Source organism: Takifugu flavidus, chromosome 3 (genome assembly GCF_003711565.1).
Source record: "Takifugu flavidus isolate HTHZ2018 chromosome 3, ASM371156v2, whole genome shotgun sequence".
NCBI lineage: Eukaryota > Metazoa > Chordata > Actinopteri > Tetraodontiformes > Tetraodontidae > Takifugu > Takifugu flavidus.
The window spans coordinates 8,951,450-8,975,713 of record NC_079522.1 but is presented as its reverse complement, the minus strand read 5'-3'; the positions used below and the strand labels follow the sequence as shown (position 1 = coordinate 8,975,713).

Below are 24,264 nucleotides of genomic sequence, written 5' to 3'. Positions count from 1 at the left end.
GTTTTATATTTTCTGTTTTTTTTATTTGAAGTGGAGGAACCTTCTGAATTGTCTCCTGGTGTTTTGTTCATGTACATGATTAGAACTCATACTCTGGATCACTGCTAGTCCGAGTTGCCGTCAGGCGTCGTAGGTTGTAGGCTCAGATCAGTTTTAACGCCGATGTAGGACGATTGTTGCCGAGTCGTGTTCCGCCAGGCTTTGAGGTTGCGCTCACCGTCTCCTCTCGGCCTCCACCACCAGCCCGGTGATCGTGGAGATCCCCCACTTTGCTGCCCTGCGGGGGAAGGAGAGGGAGCTGGTGATCCTGAGGAGTGAGACTGGGGAGAGCTGGAAGGAGCATCACTGCGAGCACACGCAGGAGGAGCTCAACCTGATCCTGAACGGCATGGACGAGGGTCAGTGTCTGCCGCTCAGGCTGCCACCTCCAGGGCTCTCCTCCCCCTTCACCTCCCATTCTGCTCTCCTTCTGCAGCCCTGGACACCCCCGAGGAGCTGGAAAGGAAGCGCGTCTGCCGCATCATCACCCGGGATTTCCCACAATTCTTTGCTGTTGTGTCGCGCATCAAGCAGGACAGTAACCTGATTGGCCCTGAAGGGGGCGTCCTGAGCAGCACTGTCGTCCCTCAAGTGCAGGCGGTTTTTCCCGAAGGGGCTTTGACGAAGAGGATCCGGGTTGGACTACAGGTAACCCTCCAGCTTTGAGAACTTTAGAGTGAGGCTGGGACCATCAGGTGCCTCTCTGTGGGTCGCCTGATGACACCAATGTCTTTAATGTTGAGGTCTGTGCGAAGGTGGTGAGGATGTGGGATGTGAACCTACTGACAACAGTGAGTGAAGGTGTTGTGTGTCCACAGGCTCAGCCAGTGGGCGTGGAGGTCGTCAGGAAGATCCTGGGCAACAAGGCCACCTTCAGTCCCATCGTCACTCTGGAACCCCGCAGGAGGAAGTTCCATAAACCCATCACGATGACCATCCCTGTGCCCAAGAGCAACCAAGACCCGACCCTCACTGGCTTTGGAGGGGACACGCCGACCTTACGTCTGCTGTGTAGCATCACCGGTCAGAAGAACACACTTGACCTCCCCGTGTCCACCGGACTGACGGAACCCTCGCGCTTTAATGGTTCTCTGCTTTCTTTCAGGAGGAACCACGCCTGCTCAGTGGGAAGACATAACGGGAACCACTCCATTAACGTTCATTAACGACTGCGTCTCTTTCACCACCAACGTGTCGGCCAGGTAGCGGAAGGCTAACGGTAGCCGCGGAGCTAGCCTTTCCCAGCCTCACTCCTCCTTCGCCATCTGCTCTCTCTGCAGATTCTGGCTGATAGACTGTCGGCAGACCCAGGAGTCGGTCAACTTCTCCTCTCAGGTGTACCGCGAGATCATCTGCGTGCCGTATATGGCCAAGTTCGTCATCTTCGCAAAGACGCACGACCCCATCGAGGCTCGGCTGCGCTGCTTCTGCATGACGGACGATAAGATTGACAAAACTCTGGAGCAGCAGGAGAATTTCAGCGAAGTGGCCCGCAGCCGAGACGTGGAGGTGAGGGGGCCAACGTCTTTGTTGCTTCCTCAGCAGTTTCGCCGAGGAGGTCAGGCGGTCGCTGTGGACGTGACGGCAACGGGAGCCCAGGCTCTCCGCCGCCTGGCCCGTGGTTCTGCCTTCAGCCGTAGGTGGGATCCAGGGAGCACTTTTTAAATGTTCCTCTGGCAAAGGCTGGGCACCTTCAGGAGGGACAGCAGAGACGTGCAGCTCATTGGACATCCAGTTAGAGCTACGGTTAGCAGTTACTGTTCAGCCAACTCATAAATCTGCTCTGTTCCTCAGGTTCTGGAGGGCAAACCCATCTATGCAGACTGCTTCGGAAACCTCGTCCCACTCACCAAAAGCGGGCAGCACCATCTTTTCAGCTTCTTTGCCTTTAAGGAAAACAGACTTGCGCTCTTCATCAAAGTGAGCATGATTGTATTCAAATAGAGATTCTTTCTTATTCAAGTGTCTGGTTGGAGGTCACGGTTTCGGACTAATGCTGATTTCTGCTCCAGATCAGAGACAACACTCAGGATCCATGTGGCCGTCTGTCCTTCATGAAAGAACCCAGGAACTACAGATCTCTCACCCAGAATGCCATCTGCAATCTGAACATCACGCTTCCGTCTTACTGCAAGGTAAAAGTCTCTGGAAGGGAGGGAACAGGAGGAGGAGTCAGCTTCAACATTTTAATCGTAATTCCCCCCTCTTCACCACCCTTACTGAGATGGTTGCTCCCCAAGAACATGGTTCTACCAACAGAAATCTTTATCAAGCCATCTTTTCCTTTGAACAGCAGCCACTCCACAGGAACTGGATGGAGCAGTGGGAGAGCAGGAGGAAGTGATACAGATAGTTCTTCATTTGGCCACTAAGTGGAGAGAAACCCCTGTATTAAACCAGCTAACCCTGAAGCTAAGATCAGGCTACTAACAGCCTGGAAGAGGCTCTTGTCGACTGCAGATTCTCTCCTGCTCCCACCTAGCTCCAGTTCCTCTGTTATTCCTGGCTGCTGTGCCCATTTACTACCTGCCATCTGTTTCCTCTTTTAATGTTGCTCTTGTTTCTGTCTGTGCGTCTTTCTGCTTCTGGCTGCTTCTTTGCGCTCAAAAGGAGTCTGATTCCGACCAGGAGCAGGAGGAAGAGGTAAAGCTTTCCCCTCGCTCTGTCATGAACTAGCTTTGCTGATCTGTCCATTCCAACGTCCCAGTGAGGAAGATAATCAGTGAAGTGAAATGTTGGTTTTCAGTGGCTTAGTTGTGTGTTCTAGTCGTCCACTGTGATTTGTTAACAACAATCCTGATATTATCCAGACGTTTAGCTGCATATACTTTATGTGATGAACATTGTTTGTTTGTTTGCTTCTTCAGGCCACTACAAAGTTGGAGAAATGTAAGTTATTTTAAATACTCTTGATGTGATCTAACACACTAATGTGTTGCTAATATCATTAATGAATAATGTCAAGGGCAGTCATCATGTTAAACCAATATAAACATACTCAGTTTTCATCTCTCATAAACATCTGCTCAGACCCAAGAACCACCTCATTTTGTCGTCTGTGCATTTCCTTTCCTCCTCATTTCTTTCACCTGTCACATCGCTTACCCAATAATGTCAGCAGTCCCACGCTGCCGTCACCGTACGTACACGAAGATTAGATTTGCTTGTTCTGTCCTGATGTTGGTTCAAATTATAAACGTGCTTAAACCCTGCCACGAGCATCCTGTTAAATGGCTGAACAACGGTGACCATGGAAGCTAGAGAGCGGACCTACAGCAGAACATTTAGGAACACCTCCAACGTTACTGCTTTAGTTTGATAAGGAATCATATTTAATGACTCAGAGTTTGGTGGGAGATGTAAAACATACCCTCATCAGCGGCATCAGTATATCAGCATCACAAGGTGAACAAAGCTGGAGTTTTTAGTGTCCTGAAGGTTGGACGCTTGTTTAATACAACCCTTGGACGTTCTTCTTCCATGCTCTTTAGTCACCCATAGTGTCCCTCATCCAGTTGTGGTCCAGTAGTTCTGGAAAGTGGATGCTGGTTCAGGGACCAGTACCCACTTTCTGGAGGTTAGGCTTGCCAGCGTTAGCTTCTCCTTCCAAGTGTAACCCCGTATTGAAGCATTAAATCTGGCTAAAGTGGATAGCTTAGCATGTGACCTCATCTGTCTTCACATCCGTCTCTACATAACCTGCACATATCAACGATGTTATGGGTGAACTCCATCAATCAGTAAACTAGTCAGTAAATATTGCCCACTCAGAGGTCCCCACATTTATTAATGAGGATTATCTTTGAGGGTATTTAAGGGTTTGAAGTGACCCACCTGCTGTCGTCACCTCACATGGACACTCTCGTTCTTCACTTCTGTCTGTCTGTCTGTCTTTCCTGAATGGAAATAACTTGCCTTACATACATGTGCATGTGTTTTCCTGCATGTCTGAATGAGTCTGTCATGTCTTCTTATTCAGGCGACATCAGTTATTATCTATGTGTGTGTGTGTGTGTGTGTGTGTGTGTGTGCACGTTGGCTTACACAGTCAGCCTGCGGTTTATGATGCTTTTGTTTGATTTTAATATTTCAAATATTTATCAGATGAATTGTTTAAACGGCCTTTGGATTTTCCAGAGATCCTTTTTCTGAAGGTTCTCTGGGATAAATGATTCCTTCTTTCTTTAAAAAGCAAAGCAGATCACTGTGTTTTTGAGTTGTCACTGGCTTTCTTTGGTCAATTCTGAGTTGTTTTACATTATTTTCACCTTCGTGACGTTTCCTGCTGAGCATTACAGTGATGCACATGTTCTTTACATCCTTCACATGGTCCATTGTTTTTGTTCTTTTTTCCCAATTACAAACAGTTTTCTAATGAAAATCAGTGCTTGTATTTCACATTCCGTTGGGTAGGTTTGTCTTGTGGGTGTGGATGTACTGAGTGTAAAAGCAAGTTATTTCCTTCTCATATAATTTCCCATCAATGTCCTTTAGCCTTTAGCATTCCCGCTACTCCTGACAGACCTGAAAATGTCTAAAACCCTCAGATTCCGTGATGTTGAACCTACTGTGAATTTGTTGTCGTATGATCCCTGCAGTGTGTTCCGATCTTGTCCTGACCACATTCTCCAATGTCTGTCTCCTTTCATTTGAATTTTTTAATTTTGTTTACTCCTTACTTGCTATTCCATATGGAAGATGAAGCCACGGAGACAGCAGTCCTGAAATCAGAGTTGATCCATGAACCCGACCTTCTGTCCGACGTGTCAGAGATGAAACAAGATTTAATCAAAATGACTGCCATCTTGACTGCTGACGCTACATCCAAATCCCACTCCTTAGGAGGGTGTGGTCTTGAGAAAGGGACTGTGGATGTTTCTGGAGAGCCTTTAGAAATAATGGAAAAGGACTTAGAGAAAGTCAAAGAGGACTTAGAGAAAGTCAGTGAGATACTGAGAAATGGAACCTTTACAGGAGAGGCAGCCGAAGAAGTAGCAAAAGCAGCTAGAATGGCTGAGGAGTGGGTCCTCCTCACAGATAGCGAGATACAGGAAGCCAAACAGATGGCAGCCGTGGAAGTCCACGAGCCTGTATTACGGGAAAACAGAGGTAACCGAGGGGCTCCCAGACCCAAAGCCATAAAAGACAGTGGTGACCTTAAAGAATACCTCCTGGATGTCCCTGTTAGCCCTAAAACAAAAGAAAAAACAGAGACTGTGCCACAAAGTTTGACTGTACTTCGAAAAAGTACAAAACCCGTCAGTCCGACCAAGCTGCGGGATGAAGCAGCTTCTGGTGAGGGTAAAAAGCCGGTCAGAAGGAAAGCAAAAGGCCCAGGCCAAGTAGAGGAATCAGCAGATACAGGTGCTCTACTGCATGTGCCTGAAGCCCCTACCCCTGCTTCGCCTGTATCCCCAGTAGTTGAAGAAACTCCAATTGGTTCAATAAAAGACAAAGTCAAAGCCTTACAACAGAAAGTAGAGGCAGAGCAAAAGAGCAGAAATGTCACTGGAAGCAAGCCCTCACAGTTGCCTGTTATGACAAAACCTTCTCCAAAAGCCAAAGATAACTCGAAATCCATGCAAGGCCTCCCTAAGGGTGCCCCTAAATCTCCTAAAGCCGAGTCTGAAAAGCTTGAAGAGACAATGTCAGTTAGAGAGCTGATGCAAGCATTCCAAACTGGCCAAGATCCTTCAAAAAGGAAATCTGGCCTATTTGAGCTGAAAACCTCAATTCCAACAAGATCCTCGGACACCCAAAAATCAGAAACCATTAAGTCCAAATCTGTGACCAAAGCTAAGCCCTCACCCATTCCTGGAGGAAGAGAAGTATCTTTGGATTCCAAACCCTCCAAGAAGGAGCCTGCTCCACAAGACAGAGCCAAAGAACCAATGGCTGGCGCTGCGGCTGCCCATTCACAACTAACTGAAACTGCAGACTTTGGAAACGCTGGCCTTGATGATAGTTCTGACAGTTTAAAACATGAGGGTGGAGCAGACTCACTAAGTGCCAGTTCTGGAGATGGAACCCCACACATGAGCTCTGAGGACAGTTACAAACACGAGGCTCTTGCCACTCCGAGTACAAGCCCAGAAAGTATGTGTTTTTCTCCCAAAACGGGGCAGCATACTTCTACAACACTGGCAACCACTTTGACAGATACAAAGGAAAGTAAAGGCACAGAGAAATTGGGTGTAGGGACTGCTGGTGATCAACTCTCGACAGAAATGACACTACCTGTCACCTCCAGGGAGGCTGCAGATGACCACGCTACAAGTGAGTCCTGTTCTGTTAAAAGGAGCGAATCTAAATCTAAACGCCAAACGCTAACAAAAAGGGTTTCAGAGACTGTAGAAACGTTTCTTAGCGATGAAGAGAGCCCTGATCATCAACTAGAATTGTCTTTAGTTGGTTTAACAGCTTTTAGGTCCTCTTCTCAGTGTCAAGAAAGTTTCAGTCTACCTTTAAAACAAGACGCAGATGCTCTCAGTCCATTAGCTGATGACTCTTTGACAATAAGCCACAGAGACTCTCTAGAGGGTAGTCCTCTCCCAGAAGAAAACTCCTCCCATAAGTCCCCCGACTCAATTGAACCCAGCCCAACCAATGAGTCGCCACCTCATGACTCATTAGAGACCAGCCCTGTAGAGCAAAGAAGCCACATATCGTTGCTATCTTCGTTAAACCCACCCGGTGAATCTTCTAGTCATCCAGAACCCTTCAAATCCGCGGAATTTCCCCAAGATTATTTGCGTGGTAGGCTGCTTCAAGACCCAGAGGCTAGTGCTGAGGATAACAGTTGTGAGCAGACATCTCAGATGACAAGCTCTGGTAAGAGTCCTCTCTCCCCTGATACTCCTAGTTCTGAAGAGGTAAGTTATGAGGTAAACCCCAGACCCCCCGATCATACATTCCATTTTCTTCCATCCAAACCATCCATCATTCCTGAAGACCCCGAAGAAGGAGACACTTCATACAGCTTTGAGGCAAACAGAAAAATCACTCCAGAGGAGGAGATGTTTAAGATGGCAGCCAAAATAAAAACATTTGATGAAATGGAACAAGATGCAAGGAGCCAAAAGACCTCTAGAAATGATTTGTGTCCCTCTGTCGCCAAAATATCAGACACGAGATGTGAAAGATTAGACCCCTCAATTGAGAAGATTTCGCAAAGCGAAAGAGGTCTTAGTAGACCTGCTGAAGCTTCAAGCGTAGGTCTTGCTGTTGATCCCCATGTAAAAGTTCAACCTCCCTTTCCTTTTTCAGCAGGTTTGCATGAGGGATCCCACATGAGAGAGGTCAAGAGCACAACAGCAGCCAGGGTCACTTCAGAGGGACACCACTCTGTCTCAGATCTGCAGCTTGTAATTTCTAAGCAGCAAAATGTGCAACAACCTGAGGAAAGAGTCCAAGCAGCAGAAGAGAAAGACAGCTCGGGCAAAAAGACTGTCCTTACAACAAATACTCAAAACAGGACTGATGAACAAAAGGAGCAGAGCTTAAAAAAGTCCAGAGAAACAAAAGATGATAGGAATGGCCAAGAATCAAACATTGCAGGTCCAGAGGGTGGAAAACTTAAAAAGGACAGCAATGTGACTGATGAAATGAAAGGAGATCAGATAGACCCCGGAGCATCCAATAGCATAGCTGCTGCTTCGGGTCAAACAGAAATGCTCAAAGCTGAAGTCTGTATTTATGATGACGTGGAAGAAGAAGAGGAGGCACATCAACCTCCAAAAACGGAGTCAAAAGGTGTTACTGCCAGGGTGGACACCGAGTCATGGTCTGCAATGAGAGAGGACGATGCTGCCTTTGCAGCTCGCCTTAAAGAGGAGGAGCAGAAGATACTGAATCTGGTTGTGGACCGTCAGTCACTGCAAGCCACTCCAGACACCACGCCTGGAAGAACACCGACCGAAGACAGCACTCCCACCAGTGAGCCCAACCCATTCCTCTTCCAAGAGGGGAAGCTGTTTGAAATGACCCGGAGTGGTGCTATTGATATGACCAAGAGGAGCTATGAGGAAGAAGGAGGTGGCTTTGCCTTTTTCCAGATAGGTGAACAACCTTTAGAAGAGCCGCTTTTAGAAGATGGGAGGCAAGAAGGGGCCGGAGCAAAAGAGGAGACTGAAGTTGGCCTCAACCTAACGTTAGAGGTGAAGATGGAGGACACTGTGAAATCAAACGAATTAGATGGCACTTCGCATCAGTCCACACCTGATGTTGACCAACATACCTCAACAGCTGATACCTCCAAATCTAAAATTCCAAAAATGGGTATTTCAGCTTCAGCCAAGCTAGCAAAGAAAGATCAGACGTCTGAAGTTGTAGACAGTAAAACGGAAAAAACTGCAAAGGAAGGCCGTGTAGCCGTAGACACAGATTCTCCTGACCAAATGATCACAAATGTGCAGACAGCAGAAACTACAGTCACTAGATCAGTTTACTCTCAGCAGACCCAAGAGTCCTCTGATTCTTCTCCAGAGGAAACCAAATCAGTGATAGAAGCCCCCAAACCAACAAACAAATCCAAACAAAATGCCCAAAGTGGTGTCAAGAAGGTCCCTGGAAAAACACAAGCTAAATCTGTCACTTCAGGTCGGGGTAAATCCACAACTCCCTCCCCTTCTCACGCAGTCTCGCTTTCGACCGCTGTTAAAAAAGAGTCCCTTAGTTCTGAAAGTAAATCTAAAATTCCCATCAAGGCAGGCGGGGTGAAGGCTGAGTCTCCAACCAAGCGTGTGGAGTCCAATCAAGACAAAAAGCTTAAGGTTCCCATTAAAAAGGATACCAGGAGAAAGTCTGAGGCAGATGCAGGTCCCTCTGTGGGAGTCAAAACCAAGACCCCATCTTCCAAAGCCAAGAGCTTCTGTGAAGGGGAATCAAGCAGGCCAGCTGCTAAAAAGAGTGCTGAGGCTGCCAAATCCAGAAGCTTCCACTCCAGGTTGCCAGTCCGAGGCAAAAGTGGACAAACATCAGTTCCGTCGACGCCAACTAAAGAGAAAAGTGAACCACTTAAAGAGTCCATTGAGTTCTTTGAAGAGATAAGCGATGAAGCAGCCAAACTTGTGGCGAGGTTGGTGCAGGCAGAAAAAGACCAGGAGGCTGCAACTGCCCACTCAGACGAGGAGAGCAGCCTCATTGATCCATCGGTCATAGAAAGAGAGGCTTTCTCTGAGATGCAGTTCCCTCCCTCAGGAGACATCTTTCCCATTAGACCGCTGTGGGACGATCCTGTTGAGACACAGATGCAGCGAATTCCAGATGATAGAGCACAAAGTCAAGGTACCCCCACAACTTAAGGGGCTATTCTCTATCTCCTTTGCCTCAGTAGTACTGTAGCTGTAAAGGTGCTGCCTCTCTGTCTCTTGTGTTTAAGTCCCACTGTAGTAGAAGAATCTATGCAACTCTGACTTGCAAGTCCTGGTGCTTGTGAAAACAATGTAGTGACTAAAATACTAACATTATTAATGGTATTTTTCTGTATTAATCACAGTGCCACTTTTGTTTTATGGGTATAATATAAAGTACAATGCTCCGATTAGCATCTATTCCAAAAATGATGACCAAAAATGTGAAGAAAGCCAGTGAAGATTTGACTTTGGGTGTATTTCTGTGTGTGGTGGTTGGTTTGTCTGATTGTTTCTGAACGCCACTGCTGCATTTACCTAGCGGCTCCCACCGCTCATGACTGTTTGGTGGTATTTACAGTAGATCCACAGGATGAAGCAGAAAGAAAAGAGCAGCACTTGGCCATTATAGCTGACCACCTGGGCTTCAGTTGGACAGGTACACCACTCCATCAGGACAAAGACAAATGGATTCCCTCTTCTCAACCAAAATGCTCTTGGAGTGTCAATTTCTGTCTTTTTTAGAGCTGGCACGACGACTGGACTTCGGTGAGGAAAAGATCAACCTGATAAGGAATGAAAATCCCAATTCCCTTCAAGACCAGAGTCATGCCCTTTTAAAACTCTGGGCAGAGAGGGAGGGAGCGGAAGGCACAGGTCAGCTGTGACTAAAGTTCAACCTAAACACACACATTAAGGCGGGATTTGAAGTGGAACTATTTTGTTTGTTTTTTTGTGACCAGAAGAAGCACTGATCAAATCACTGACAAAGATCAACCGGATGGACATTGTTCACCTCATTGAAACGAAGATAATCAAGTCCAACGTGGAGGAGACGTCTTCATGCACGTATGCAGAAATCGAACAGACGATCGCCCTGGATCACAGTGAAGGTACACTGACCAGAGGCACACAGGTTGAGCTTGTTAATAAAAGTCTGCGGAGATCAGCTGCTTTTCTTTACAATTCCAAACTGTCTAAACGAGCTGTAATATAGTTGGCCCGGCTCTTTGTCAGGTTTCTCTGCCCTTCATGAAGACATCGACAGTCCCAGGCCGAGCAGACGCACCGAGCTCAAGCATAATTCCGGATCGGGACGGGAGGTACCCGTGGTTTTATCAGAGGACCTATCCACCAGCTTGTCCTCTCTGCACGACACATTGGGAAGATTTGGGACAGATTCTTCTCCAACAGGCCCTTTCAAATTCCCACAATCCCAAAAAGGGATGGAGCCATCATAGTAAGTCATGCAGCAAGTTTCCTTCGTTCAAATTATTGACAAAACTGCTGCTACAAAAAACCCTAAATTGATCGCATGTTCTCCTCTTTTCGCAGCTCATCACAAAGAGTATATGAGGAGGTGACAGACCGAGGAGGTTTTGAACAAGTAAGTTCCTCCGGCACACTGAATCCTGCCTCCCCCTCCAGCATCACATCTCAGCTGGTTAGCCCTGGGTACAAAGAAGCACCAGTGCTTGGTAGACAGGATCCTCCTTCTGAGTCACCGGAATGTATGGGAGCAGAAGGAGGAGAGGAGTGGGACTCAGGGTATCTACAACCCACTCCCAAACAGGACAGCGCTCAATATTTGTCGCCTTTGTCCGCCCGTAGCTCTAAAGCGGGTGCTTCCCAAAGCCGGCCATTGTCCTTTACCGATTTTGGGGATAGCTTGGTTGAGTGTGATCAGGCTGAGCAGGATTTTAGAAAACTGTCTATGGAACTGTTGGAATGCAGTGAAGCCTTTGAAAAGATTTCCCAACAGCCCAGCTGTGAACAGAGGGTTGAACCTTCTCATACTCCTGCTTCAGTTAATGATAACACCGAATCCACACAAGCTAATCAAAAGTTGACGAAGCACATGGACGATGTCTCCCGTCGCCTTTACAAGGTTCTCTATGGAGACAATGTTGACCTTATGGATTCAGATAACGAGGATGCGCCTATGAGGCCCAAAGAAGTAATTAAAGCTGAAACTAATGAGGAAGAGGCAAAAGGAGCTGCTGCCACAACTGTGGAAAACATAGAGTCTTCCACCAAAGACCAGAGGTCCAGTAGCTCCAGTGAGATGTCACACGACTCATCATGTCAGCCAGTCCTTGCTCTTTCTGGGGAACCCTCTGCACCAGTCGAAAAAAGCTTTGTGGAAAGTCTACAAATGAAACAGTCGGAAGCAGATAAAATGGTTTCAGGTTCCGCCAAGTCTGAAAGCCAGAGTGCAGACAGCTCCGCTATGATGGTGCGTGACTCGATTGGTGATCTGGTGGATGGTTCTTCATCGGATTTTGCTTCATCAAATCTTACATCAGTTGTACCGGACGTTAGCCTCCAGAAAATCCTCTTGAGCCAGAATGCAGACATTCCTGTAGTGTCTCCACCTGAAACATTTGACGCCTCTGTCGAGTATGGCTTTGAGGAACGGACGCCTTTCGGTGAGATTGAGCCAATTTTTTTAGGTTCCTCACTTGAGAATGAAGCATCAGATTATCGAACTAGCTCACCTCCGCCGTCCATGTTTGAACTCTCTGGATTTGTTCCAGATATATGCTCTCCAACCAGAGTAGTGGCCGCTGTACCACTTTTAATGACAGAGAGTCGAGCCTCATCTCCTGAGTCCGTTCTGTCGACTGAGCTCAGTTTTCTAGCACCTGATTCTCCGGTACCTCATTTCAGGCCGTTGTCTCCTCTACCTCCTCCTGTTTTCCCATGGGATGGTCTCAGCCAGGGGCAGTCATTACTCAGACCGAATAAAGCTGTGTCTGCGGTCATTGCTGCAGAACAAGAGGAACGACCATTAACTCCAATGGTTTCAAATAAAAGACCATTTGGGAGCCCAGTGTCCTTAAGCAGGGACTACAGCAGTGACAGGTCGCTCTCACCTTTATCAGTAATGTTTGACATAGAAGACAGAGCAATGTCCCCCGAGTCTGTGGTTTTAGAAGAACTGCAGTGGCTGATTAGCTCCTCTGATCATGGAACTAAATCTGTTGATAGTCCAGGTTGGAGGCCATCGTCTCCTGACTCGGTCACTGGCTTCCGTTCACTTCCACCACAATTCCCTTTCCAAGACTTTGGAGCAGTCGATCAGTGTAGATCATCACCGCCTTATTCGGTGTTGCCAGAAGCAGAATTTGATAAAACGGTTTTATTATCCAAGTTTCTTGAAAACCAGACAACATCCCCTGAATCGTTAGCATCCATGAATGAACATAAAGCCTTTTCTCCTGACTCACCTCTACGCAACTGTCAAAGTTGTCCTGAGCTAACTGTTGTTATCTCCGGGAACAGGTCCTCCCCTAAATCTGGGGGCTCGGATATAGAATATGGTGGCATGTATGGAGAAGCTACTAACCATGAAGATAGTCCATCATCACCCCCCTCAATTGCATCTGTAGATGGTCGAGAATCTGCTTTACCTGTGGCTGAATTGGTTGACTCTGGAATACAGGGGAATGATCCCATGGTTGCTGATCGGTTTGAGCCTGTACCCACACCAGTGTCCTCTCAGATCGAAGAGTTGGATGTTCAAACAGCCAATAATTGTCTGTCTTCGGAGTTTCCCATGCATCCATCTCCCATCACCATCAATACTAATATGGTCAAAACAGAACAGAGACACTTAGCTGCACCACAGGATGCTTTACTTTCATCGGTTGTCTCCTTGAGTGAAGCTCAATTATTGCCCGGTCCCGTTACTGACAAACCCTCTGAGGAAAATATCAATCCTGAATATACAGCCTCTGCATATCTAGCAAAAGATACATGTCCTGAAGAGCCTGAAGCAGCATCAGAAACCTTTGTTTGTCTACAGGAGGCAGAAGTGGAAAGGAAAAAAGAACCTACATCCAAATCTGAGCAAACACATAAGGAATATAACAAAATGCTAATTTGTCAGATAGAGTCAGTGGTACCGGACAGCAACCAGAACTTTGTCACCACCAGAGGAGCTGCCAAGAGCTGGTCAAGTGATGGTGCTGCAGCAGAATTCTCACATGATGATGGAAACTCAAAGAAAGCTCAAAGTCCAACCAGAAGTAAGAGATCTGCTAAAAAGAAGAGGACTAAGAAACCAATCCAAAACCATTCTGAACAGTACGGAACTGGTGACGAGACGCAGGTGCACGATAAACCTCAGTCACCGATTTTAGTTCCAGAAAATCCATCACCTGATCTTCGTCTGTCATTGCCATCTGCTACAAAGTTCCCTGATGAATTACCTCAAACGGTGCATTCACTTCCACAGGATACACCTGTATCTGTGTCAGACAGTAGTCTCACATTTGTTGAAGTTCACAGGACATTTATCTCTCAAAGCTATGACCCCCAGTATGTAGGAGAACCCTCTATGAGTACAAGAGCAGGTTGCATGCATCATGCATCAAGGACAGAACCTGGTCTAGTGGAGTCAGATGTGCCCTCTGATGACAAGGCAGCTGCCTCACCCCCAGAATACACACCCACCTCACCAAAATCACTGCTGGACCTGGACTCTCTTAGAACAACATCCCTGCAGACAGCGAGCTTGGAGGACAGACCGCCTTCTAGAGATTATGGAGCATCTGTAAACACCTTTCATGTCTCCTCACCTGAAGGTTCTTCAGCAGAAGAATGTTTAATTGACAGCCAGGGTCCGTCTCAATCCTCTGAATCAGCAGCAGCTGATCAAGAAGATCTGGACGTCCACCCTGAAACCAGACCATCATCACCAGATTCCATCAGTGAAAGCGGACCACTTCCTCCTGAGTCCCCTGTTCCTCAGTTTGAAAGTCATCTGCCAGAATTTGCTGCTTGGATTGCAAGGGAAGCGCTGTCCTCACCGATTTCAGATTGTTCAGAGGTAGAATACGCATGTGTGTCTCCATCCCAACTGTCTGATGAAACTAGAGCCCCCTCACCTGATTCAGTAGCTTCCTGGGATGACCACAGTGGTGATGCGCTCAGGCCAGAAGTCAGGAGAGGCCTGAATGATTTGGGGCACGCAGGTTTAAAGTCAGCAGGTGAACCAGTGTATAAACTCATTTACGATGCTGAACTTTGGAAGCTCATATCTCAAATACGGGATCCTCACTATATCGGGGAACGCTCTTCATGTAAAATAGGGGTGTTTCAGGCTACTGATGCACCAACTGACAATATTCAGAAATATTCAGGTGTGGCGGGGGAAATGTCAGAGGAAGTGAAGGTGTGTGCTGCGGATTCATTGGATGCAGCTGTTCTAGAGCCAATGAAACCAGAGGCTGAAGGCACAGAAAGACCGGGGTCGCAAGAGTTAGAACACGGGTTTTTAACAACATCGGAACCAGTTCCACAGTGTCTGCTGCCACCTATTGACAGCGTACAGCCTCAGTCCATGAGCAAGGCATGTTTGCCTCCATCGGGTAGGGTTTCATCTTCAGAGTCCTCTACCGACCAGATGTTAACTGTTGCTGAATCGCTTGACGATGAAAGAAGAGCTGTGGTCATAGGAAATATGTTGATTTGCCAACTGTTTGATCCCCATTATGAAGGTGAGGCTGCAGAGAGGAGAGTTCCAGTCTATGACTTTAGGCAGAGGCCGCTCACGCCTGAATCGGTCACAGGTGAAAGGCTGACGTCGCCGTGGTCACCTATGGCAACACAGAGCAGAAAATTATCTCCAGATTTAGAGTCATCAGTGGAATTGTCCTCAGATTCACCTGTGGCACCATTCAGGCGGGACTTGGAATCACCTGTGTTAGTTCAGGGAAGCAGGTTGTCCTCGCTTTCATCACTATCAACAGGTGAAGAAGCGGATGTTCAAGAACTGCAGTTCACTGAGGCGCAAACAACATCATGCACTCCAGATTCTGAAAATCAGTTTAGAGCACTATCACCTGATTCACCCATACCTGATTTTGGACAGAATGTACTAATCCCAACATCAGCATATCAGTGTCGGTCCGTATCACCCGAGTCCGCTTCAGACACAGACAATGAATCTGGGTTTTTGACATCTGCACCAGATGATCCCAGACCTCCTTCACCAGAGGCAATGACAGTGGGAGATGAAACGCTTCTGGTATCTGGCCCACTGCTCATCGCAACGGAATTAGAACGTTTTCCAACATTTGTCGGCTTTAAGCCAGTTTCCTTCGCAGCTGATGGCCACCAAGAATCTACAGCTGTCCCTGCTGGACAAAGATCACCCTCATTTAACATGAAACTAGAAGTAAAAGAGAGACCATTGACACCTTATTCTGTGTCGGAAGATAAGGCTACATCACTGGTGCTAATGTCAAATCTCAGATCATCTTCTCCAGATGACTTGGAGACAGATTTATGCATGCCCTGGCTTTTTGAGGACAGAGCATCTTCTGCTGACTCAGCTGGATCCAACGATGAAATGAAACCACTGTCTCCAGACTCACCCATCCCTGAATTTACACAAGTATGGTCTGAGTCCTTGACATTAGGTCCCATATCTTCATCACTCGAGTCTTTATTGTCCAGTTTGCGGGCTGAAAGCGAGTTGTCTTTTCCAGATGTAGATCGACCATCATCTCCTGGTTCATTAGCATCATTGGATGAACGACTCTCTTTTGATTCACCTGTACCTGACTTCAGAAAGGCGTTAGTCGAGACTCATCCTGAGTTTGTTTCTCGTAGATCTTCATCTCCTGAGTATGAAGGTTCAGACGTAGAGTATGCTCCTGTGATGTCACCAATATTTGGGTTTGAGGATAGAGCAGAATCCTGCCAATCAGGAGCCTCCGATTCACATGTGAGATGTTTGTCTCCTGACTCTCCACTACCTCAGTATGCAGTGAGTGCACCAGTTGTGATAGAACGTCAATATGCATCACCATCACCTGAATTACAGTATTCAGATGATGACGTGGAGACAGATTTATGCATGCCCTGGCTTTTTGAGGACAGAGCATCTTCTGCTGACTCAGCTGGATCCAACGATGAAATGAAACCACTGTCTCCAGACTCACCATCCCTGAATTTACACAAGTATGGTCTGAGTCCTTGACGTTAGGTCCCATATCTTCATCACTCGAGTCCTTATTGTCCAGTTTGCGGGCTGAAAGCGAGTTGTCTTTTCCAGATGTAGATCGACCATCATCTCCTGATTCATTAGCATCATTGGATGAACGACTCTCTTTTGATTCACCTGTACCTGACTTCAGAAAGGCGTTAGTAGAGACTCATCCTGAGTTTGTTTCTCGTAGATCTTCATCTCCTGAGTATGAAGGTTCAGACGTAGTAGAGTACGCTCCTGTGATGTCACCAATATTTGGGTTTGAGGACAGAGCAGAATCCTGCCAATCAGGAGCCTCAGATTCACATGTGAGATGTTTGTCTCCTGACTCTCCACTACCTCAGTATGCAGTGAGTGCACCAGTTGTGATAGAACGTCAATATGCATCACCATCACCTGAATTACAGTATTCAGATGATGACGTGGAGACAGATTTATGCATGCCCTGGCTTTTTGAGGACAGAGCATCTTCTGCTGACTCAGCTGGATCCAACGATGAAATGAAACCACTGTCTCCAGACTCACCCATCCCTGAATTTACACAGGCCTTGCATGAATCTTACATCTGTCACCAAAATTTGAGGTCATATTCTCTTGATTCAGAGTCATCAGATTTGGAATTTGATCTTTCTTCTCCATCTCTTTTGGGAAGTCGACCACCATCTCCTCCATCCCAGTCATCGTGTCGGCTGTCAGCAGATTCCCCTGTCAGTGATTTCAGGCCTGATTTAGCAGTTATTGTTTTGGGACACGGGTCAGCTTCCTTTGATTCTGCATGTTCAGATGATGATGAGTATATTGTTCTGAGTCTGGGATCTCACGTCTATGACAACAGACCTTGTTCACCCGATTCGGGGAAATCTGGAGTCAATGATTTTGAGTCTCTGACCCCAGACTCACCCATTCCTGATTACACATCAACAGTCAATGTCATCATTAATGCTGGGTACAGATCATCATCTCCTGAATCGGTTGGGTCGGATATTGAATATGCCGTCGGGGAAATTCTCAGGTCTGTTGATTACACTGTAGAACACAGAGGTGTTTCACCTGAATCACTGACTTCAGAGGTTGAAGAGAGGCCAGAATCCCCATCAGATTGTAAACCCGTACCCGCATCAATTCAGTCTGCTTCTCCGGAAAGGTTGTGGCTCCATCCACCTTCATCCACAGGGTCAGGATTGTCTTCCAAAGAAACGCCTGGCTTACGTGAGAAACCAGCCGTCACGGTGGCTGAATATAATCTCATTTATGAAGCAGAAATGTGGAAGCTGATGTCTCAAGTGCTTGATCCTCAATACACAGGTGAAACCTTCAAGAATAAAACTGGATTCATGCAACTTATTGGCTACACGACTGATTACGAGGCGAGTTTCCAAGATACTGACTTAGAAATGAGTGAGCCAGATAAGCCTGATGTCTTAAGCACATCATCAATCACAGAAGATGTGCAGCTCTTTCATGAGATGGACACAGCCTCTGCTGATGAGGGCTTTGTTCCGAGGAGACCAGTTTCAGAGTCTCCTCCACCAATGATTGAAAAAAGGCTGCCCTCACAAGCAGGACCATATAGGCACACCAAGTACACCTTTGAAAAACTGATACCTGGTGAGGACGTGATGGCTGGTACGGATGTGGCTGATGCTAAACACCAGCCCTACACAGGTGACACACCCATGTCCGTAGTCATGGTGCTGGAAGCAAGAGTACCATCCTCAGAATCTGGAACTGTAGCCACTGTCTCTTCTGAATGCCTCACACAGTCTGCAGATGTAGAATCCCAGTCTGTGAAGGTCAGGTCTTCATCTCCAGACTCGCTGCCTGAATACAGGCCCATGTCATTGGAGTCGGCCATGGAATGGGCTGACAGACGAGCGTCGTCTCCGGGGTCGTCACCTCAGCTCGATGAGAACCGCTCGCTGTCTCCGGATTCCCCCGTCCCACAGTTCACAGCATCGTTGGAGGACTACGCTGCTACCCAGCTGTCATCATCAGCTGGGTCACTGAGTTCAGATTCAGAGTGTGAACTCGTGGTGACCTCAGCCTTCGCTCAAACGGACAGGCCATCCTCACCTGAATCTCTCTCATCAGTCAGCCAGCTCAGACAGCTGCCCGACTCCCCAGTGCCTGACTTCATGAGGATATTGTCTTCCTATTTCATGAATGCTACATGCAGCGATAGGTCATCTTCTCCGGTCTCTTTGTCACCAGATGCTGAGTTTGTTGCGTTACCCATCGAGTGTTGGATTGACGATAGCCCAAGACCTTTAAGCCCTCGATCTGTTGATTCAATGGAGGAACTGGGCTTAGCTTTTCCCAGGACCGATGAGTTTGTTTCCGAATCCGACCCTTCAGGTCACCTGACATCATTTTTGCCAAACAAAAGGCTCCCTCTGCGCATAGAAGCAAGTGATACGGGCGCGTACACAAGAGATGGTTCTTTGGAGCCAAGTGACACAACCGAGTGGCCAAAACCACAAACGATAAAATCAGAGTTTCTGTTGGACCCCGGTGAAGGACTCCAACCTGAATCTGAAACTGGCAGCATATCACTGGAAGAGTTCCAGAAGGACCTTTCTAGGACGGCCTCAACAGATCGGGTAAGACTGACCATGACGGCTATGTGGACGCTCACTCACTCTGGATGAATTAACACAGTCTGCGTTTGGATGGAGGGTACTCAGTTAATAATCTAACAGAACACAGTATACATAGCATGTGGAGGGTATGAGATGTATATCTTCTAATTATTACAGTAAAATTAAGGTTTCTTTGAAGGTGCATGAAGTGGAACTTCTAACAGTCAGAGGTCGGCATTGGAATGGTTTGCTTCTGTCGTAGAGTGCTGGTGGATCCATTTAGATTATGTCGCTGTTTACTTGCAGGGTCCAGGTCAGACGCCAGAGGGAAAACTGTGTCAGTTAGACGATACTGTCCAATGGAAGCTGTCCTCCGCAACGCAAGACAGCAGTCAAATAAAAGCCTTTGTTGAGGACAAGCTGGTTCCCCTACAACTCCCCAACCAGAGCTCTTACACGACCCATAGGACCGTCACCCCAGTTCTACCTGAAACTGAAATGACATCAGGCCCCCCCTCTGGCTCAGAGTGGGCGTCCTCATCCAACAAAGGACAGTCCTGTGAGCTTTTTTCACCCATGTCTACGCAGTTTTTGGTGCCACCGGATTACGAGGCAATATTCTCAGGACATCAAACTCTGAGAGTTTCTGACACTCACCGACCTGTTGATGATCCAGTTTTAGCTCAGATACTGACAGAAGCTCCTATCCAGGATGATTCTCCCACTTCTGAAGACCTGTCCCCAGAATTTAGTCGAGTACTCTCAAAATCGGAGGAATTGGCCCCTGACTCAGAATCAGAGGATGTAGCAAAGGACCTCGGGAAGAAGGCAGACTCTCCAGGACACTCTGACTCTGATCTAGAATTCTTTGACTGCAGACAAGTGTTCTCTGACTCTGATCCGGAGGATGTTAAACTGCAACATGATGCTTACTATCGTATCTCGGAACCCCCTTCCCCATTGCCTGGAAGCACTCCTGATGACGGCGTCCTGAAAAGGAGCCGTCAGTACGGTACTCACCTTCGAGTTGATGATTACAAGCGCTTCTCCTCCGGCAGCGAAAGTCTCGGCGAGTTCGCGTACGATTCCGAGGGTTTGCGGGAGTTTCAAACACAGGGTGACCCCCCCGAGTATGAGGAGCTTCCCTCAAGAGATCACGCTGGGTATTGTGATGATGATGATGACTTCTTGGGAAGGGTAAGAGGCTGAGCATGATGGAAAAACCTGGCCGGTGGCTTGTTTGACCAGGCGGGTTGTTGTGGTGCTGCCTTCGCCTCAAACATAAAACACGTTTAACTTCAGTGACTACATCAGGCTGTTCCTGCATGAGCAACAATGCTCGGCTTTGTGACTAAAACATGTGGTGAATGATATTGGTGAAGGGAACTCACAGCATCCACTCATACACCTGCTAAGTCAAGTGACATGTGACCCAAAACAAACAAAACTGCTGGCAACTCATTAAATGGTTGAAAGGTGAAACTGCACAAGGAAGCCAATAATTACTCACATCACCGCCAACGTGTTGGCTCTCATTGGTGGCGAATCCACCGTTGCACGTGATGTGTGGGTGTGACTAATAAGAAAGAAGCGCGTGCTGGTGTATTGACCGTGCTGGTTGTGTGCTGTCTCCCAGGAGATAGCAGAGGAGCTAGGCGCGCTGTCCTCTGATAGCTCAGAGGAGGAGGTGCTGACCACCAGGGTGGTCCGACGCAGAGTTATCATTCAGGTATGAATGATGCCCGGCTCCTGGACCCTGTGTGGGGCTGCGGTAGAATCGAGTGTATCATAATTTATAGAGTTTGGGTTATCATACTTTTTGTGAGATGGTTGTTCCGACCGTGTCATTGGTTGGTCCAGTCTGCCAGTCTGACAGCAGCCTTTTGTCTTTCCAGGCGGACAACCTACCGGATCTCCCACCACAGACCGTCACAGAGGAGAAGTACACAGATGAGCACGGCAACATGGTGGTGAAGAAGGTAAGAGGGCCTCCAGGCAAGAGGAGACACTGGGATAACATGTTCTTCAGCATTTTGTCTTCTCAACCAGATCACGCGGAAGGTGATCCATAAATACGTGTCGGCTGATGGCACGCAGACACAGGAAGTGAGCATGGAGGGCTCTCAGCAGGAGCCTGTGCCCATCCAGGAGGGAGACTCCGTCTCCAGGGTGATAAAGAGGACTGTTCTTCGCAGTGAGGGCGATCAGAAAGAGGTGGGTGGGTCTAGCAGACATTCATTTGGATTCGTCACAGAGACTAATGTCATTGAGACTTTATTCCAGTTTTTAAACAGCATCAAACATTTTTCAGGCAGAGAAATGTGTAGAAGTGTGGGTTTACAGAATAGTGCTGCCACATTTATGGGTTCTGGGCTCAATTCCCACTTAGGTGTTTAATTGTTCTTCCTGAGCCTCTGCAGGTTTTCTGTGCTTTTGTTTCTTGACCAGTTTATTCCTTTTGGGGTCACGGGGAGGGTGCTGCTATCCCAGCTCCGTAAATACATCTAAACAGTGGGTTGTCTTCCTTGGTTAGCTGACCTTCTCGCAGCCACGAGTCCTGGAAGCTGCCACGTCATCCCATTTTGAGGTGGAGCCAGTACAGGGCCGAAAGGTCAGCAAGGTCGTCAAGACAACGGTAATCAGAGGCGAGAGGGTGGAGAAGCAGACAGGAGACAGTTCACTGGCAGCAGATCTTCCATCAGCCAGAGAGGACTTTGAGAAGGTTCGTATCTCCAACTGAGAGGGCAAAAGTGGGTCTTTAAAAGTGGTTGCAGGGATTGTTTTACATCTCAGGAAGCCTCCTTGATTTCTCCATCTGATCCCTCTGTCCCTGCTCACGCTTCCTCTTACAGGCTCTGAGTTATGCTGGAGGCTTTGGGAAAGCGCTGGTGCCTCGAGTAGTAGAGAAAGAGATTGTGCAGGATGATGGTTCTGTGGTTAAAAGGTTGGGCAGCTGCATGGTTCCAGATCAGATCAGGAAACATGATGAGGGCATGTAGCATATGCTGCAGAGCAGCATGGTGTGGTTGCACTCTGTCCTCCTCTGTTTTCACCCTCCTAATGTTCCCTTTGCTTTAAACAATCTGCTGATGAGAGTTGAACCCCTGGTTGTGGTTAATTTGTCATGACAATAAAATGCTGATTCTTCTGGATGTCCTGCCCACAGCAGCTACGCTAACTTGAGCTAACAATCACTGCAAGAATAATGAAGCATGTGGAACGAGGACAATGATGCTTGTCACAAAGACAAACTTTATCATAATGCATAAATGTTGAAGAACCTGAAGAACATCTTTAATTCCCCATAATCTACCTTCAGCATTTGTTTTCCCTCACTAGAACTTTATGCACAGCATCGTGATGGATGGACCATTAATGTGTGACCTGATGGCTCCATTGATCATTGTTATTGATTGGTTCGGCATGCAACAGCATCTTGGAGTAACAGATGTTTGTCTGTTTCTGCAGAAGCCAGATGTGTAAGTCACGCACCCAGAAGAGGACTGTGGTGAGGGATATCCTGGGGAAGCACGTTCACTTGGAGAGCCTGGATGACACCCCAGAGGCCCTGCAGCCCGATGCCCTGCAACAGCACCTGCACCGACTGCTCCAGCGCTACTGTGAGGAAGACCAGGAGGAGGAGGAAGAGGAGGAGGAGGAGGAGAGAGAGTAGCTGGCCCCTCTCCCACCACCGCCTTTGGCGCCATCCGCTCGCTCGGATCATGATGTTTGCTGGATTTACTTGCACTTTGTTCCAGAATTTGTGCTTTAAAGGATCTTCCTTTCATCACTCCTTCCTTCACGTTGGTGTTCCATTTGTTCTCTGTGTGACCAAAGATGATGCCCTCCAGTTTTCAGGATGACTTTTGTTCTGTTTGAACCTTTTGGCTGCTGGGATGTGGTGATGCCATGACATGCTGGAGGTGTGGATCCTGTGGGGTTTATCGCCTCATGCACGGGCCTCTTCTTGAAAGACTCTTGTAAACTTTTGTACATATATAAATATAAAATATCACACTTGGGTAACAAGTGAGTTGAAAGCATTTCCTGCATTGGTTCATGTGACCCTGCTGCATGTCCTGAAACAGCTGGAGAACTTTGGTCTGCAGTGAATGTCATCACTTTTTCCACTAAACCTGTTGGCTCACATGTCGTCTGTCACATGGCTGCTGTGTGTAAAGTGTATTTATTTAGTGGAAATGTAGTGATGGAGGCTGTGTCCTTCATCTTCCCCCAGGCTTCTGAGGGATTAGGCTGAAGCCCCACTGAGTTTGGGCTGCTGCTGAGTTGCCAGCTCATTGCCATTGTGTGAGCATTGGTGGGTTTGGTGCCTTGCTCAAGGGTACCTACCAGACCATGTTTTTGTCTGTGCTGGGATTTGAACCAAGAACCCTCTGCTTCATAGCCCAGTGCTCAACAGACTGAGCTACCACCACCCCCATCCCTACTTTGGTTTGTAACCCTAAATACCAAGATAAAGTGAGACGATGTAAAAGGTTTGCAGTATTTATTATTTAATAATTTAACAATAAAATGTGGCACTTATACTCCTGCATGATGATTTTATTAATAACTTTGTGGGTTCCATGCCAAGAACAGAGCCAAGTGAAATGAATATATATTCTTCAAGCAGGAATGTTTGATAGTATATTCCCTCGAGGCTGCGTCTCCCTCTTGAGGCGGTGGCTCGGCAGCGCATCTTTGTGGGATTTAAACATCAGAATTCAGCCTGGTCTTTTCGATGCCACATGTTTATCTGCTCGCACCTCATCACTGCTGAAATGTTCATCTGTAACCCACACAATGCTTCCACTCACCTTATTTATTTATCAACCGCTCTTGCTTCCTGTACTGTATATTCTAATTAATGTGAGCCAGGAAAGGTGTGTGTGTGTGTGTGCACGTGTGTGTGTGTGTGCACGTGTGTGTGTGTGTGTGCGCGTGTGTGTGCCACATTAGACAGCAGCTGGTCGACTGTACAGACTAGTAAAATTTGTTTTTTGTTCAGCAGCTCCTCGTGTTGCCCTCAGCTCAGAGTTTGATCCGGTTTGAAGAATAAAAGAATCTGATCAAAGAGCATTTTGTTCCCATGGTGATAATAATATATACATGTTACAAATATCTACGCGGGCATGTATGACTTATCAAGCGATCAACTGAAAAACGACTGAAATGCTAACAGCCTAGCAGCTGCGGCGCGCAACACAACAATAAAGCTGAACCTGGTCCAATGAAGTGATGTGGTTATTTCAGGATCTACGAGGGGGAGACCTGCCCGACCGGCCTCCTTATCAGT

The 24,264-nt window shown here is 47.3% G+C and overlaps 2 protein-coding genes across 29 annotated transcripts in view; both read left to right on the top strand.

Annotated features, from left to right (window-relative positions):
- ank2b (ankyrin 2b, neuronal) overlaps positions 1 to 24,203 on the top strand; it is a 62,885-nt gene extending 38,682 nt beyond the window's left edge. For 12 of the 28 annotated variants that reach the window (XM_057026695.1, XM_057026699.1, XM_057026697.1 and 9 more), the window contains 20 exons: positions 244 to 398; positions 476 to 687; positions 858 to 1,062; positions 1,145 to 1,241; positions 1,320 to 1,548; positions 1,834 to 1,959; positions 2,052 to 2,174; positions 2,650 to 2,682; positions 2,907 to 2,928; positions 4,738 to 9,324; positions 9,751 to 9,828; positions 9,915 to 10,046; positions 10,133 to 10,282; positions 10,407 to 10,629; positions 10,725 to 10,776; positions 20,864 to 20,947; positions 21,018 to 21,182; positions 21,502 to 21,690; positions 21,821 to 21,912; positions 22,437 to 24,203. In XM_057026695.1, coding sequence (XP_056882675.1) covers positions 244 to 398; positions 476 to 687; positions 858 to 1,062; positions 1,145 to 1,241; positions 1,320 to 1,548; positions 1,834 to 1,959; positions 2,052 to 2,174; positions 2,650 to 2,682; positions 2,907 to 2,928; positions 4,738 to 9,324; positions 9,751 to 9,828; positions 9,915 to 10,046; positions 10,133 to 10,282; positions 10,407 to 10,629; positions 10,725 to 10,776; positions 20,864 to 20,947; positions 21,018 to 21,182; positions 21,502 to 21,690; positions 21,821 to 21,912; positions 22,437 to 22,641 — 7,159 coding nt within the window. In that variant the 3' untranslated portion in view covers positions 22,642 to 24,203. Of the gene's footprint in view, positions 1 to 243; positions 399 to 475; positions 688 to 857; positions 1,063 to 1,144; positions 1,242 to 1,319; positions 1,549 to 1,833; positions 1,960 to 2,051; positions 2,175 to 2,649; positions 2,683 to 2,906; positions 2,929 to 3,157; positions 4,708 to 4,737; positions 9,325 to 9,750; positions 9,829 to 9,914; positions 10,047 to 10,132; positions 10,283 to 10,406; positions 10,630 to 10,724; positions 10,777 to 20,863; positions 20,948 to 21,017; positions 21,183 to 21,501; positions 21,691 to 21,820; positions 21,913 to 22,436 lie in introns of those variants that run through there. The other 16 variants (XM_057026708.1, XM_057026707.1, XM_057026711.1 and 13 more) reach the window with 16 other exon arrangements.
- Positions 16,632 to 19,618, top strand: LOC130522379 (uncharacterized). Its single transcript, XM_057026729.1, has 2 exons — positions 16,632 to 19,309; positions 19,361 to 19,618. The coding sequence occupies exon 1, from the start codon at positions 16,632 to 16,634 to the stop codon at positions 19,035 to 19,037; it is 2,406 nt and encodes an 801-aa protein (XP_056882709.1). The 3' UTR covers positions 19,038 to 19,309; positions 19,361 to 19,618.
- Positions 24,204 to 24,264: the final 61 nt, after the last annotated feature.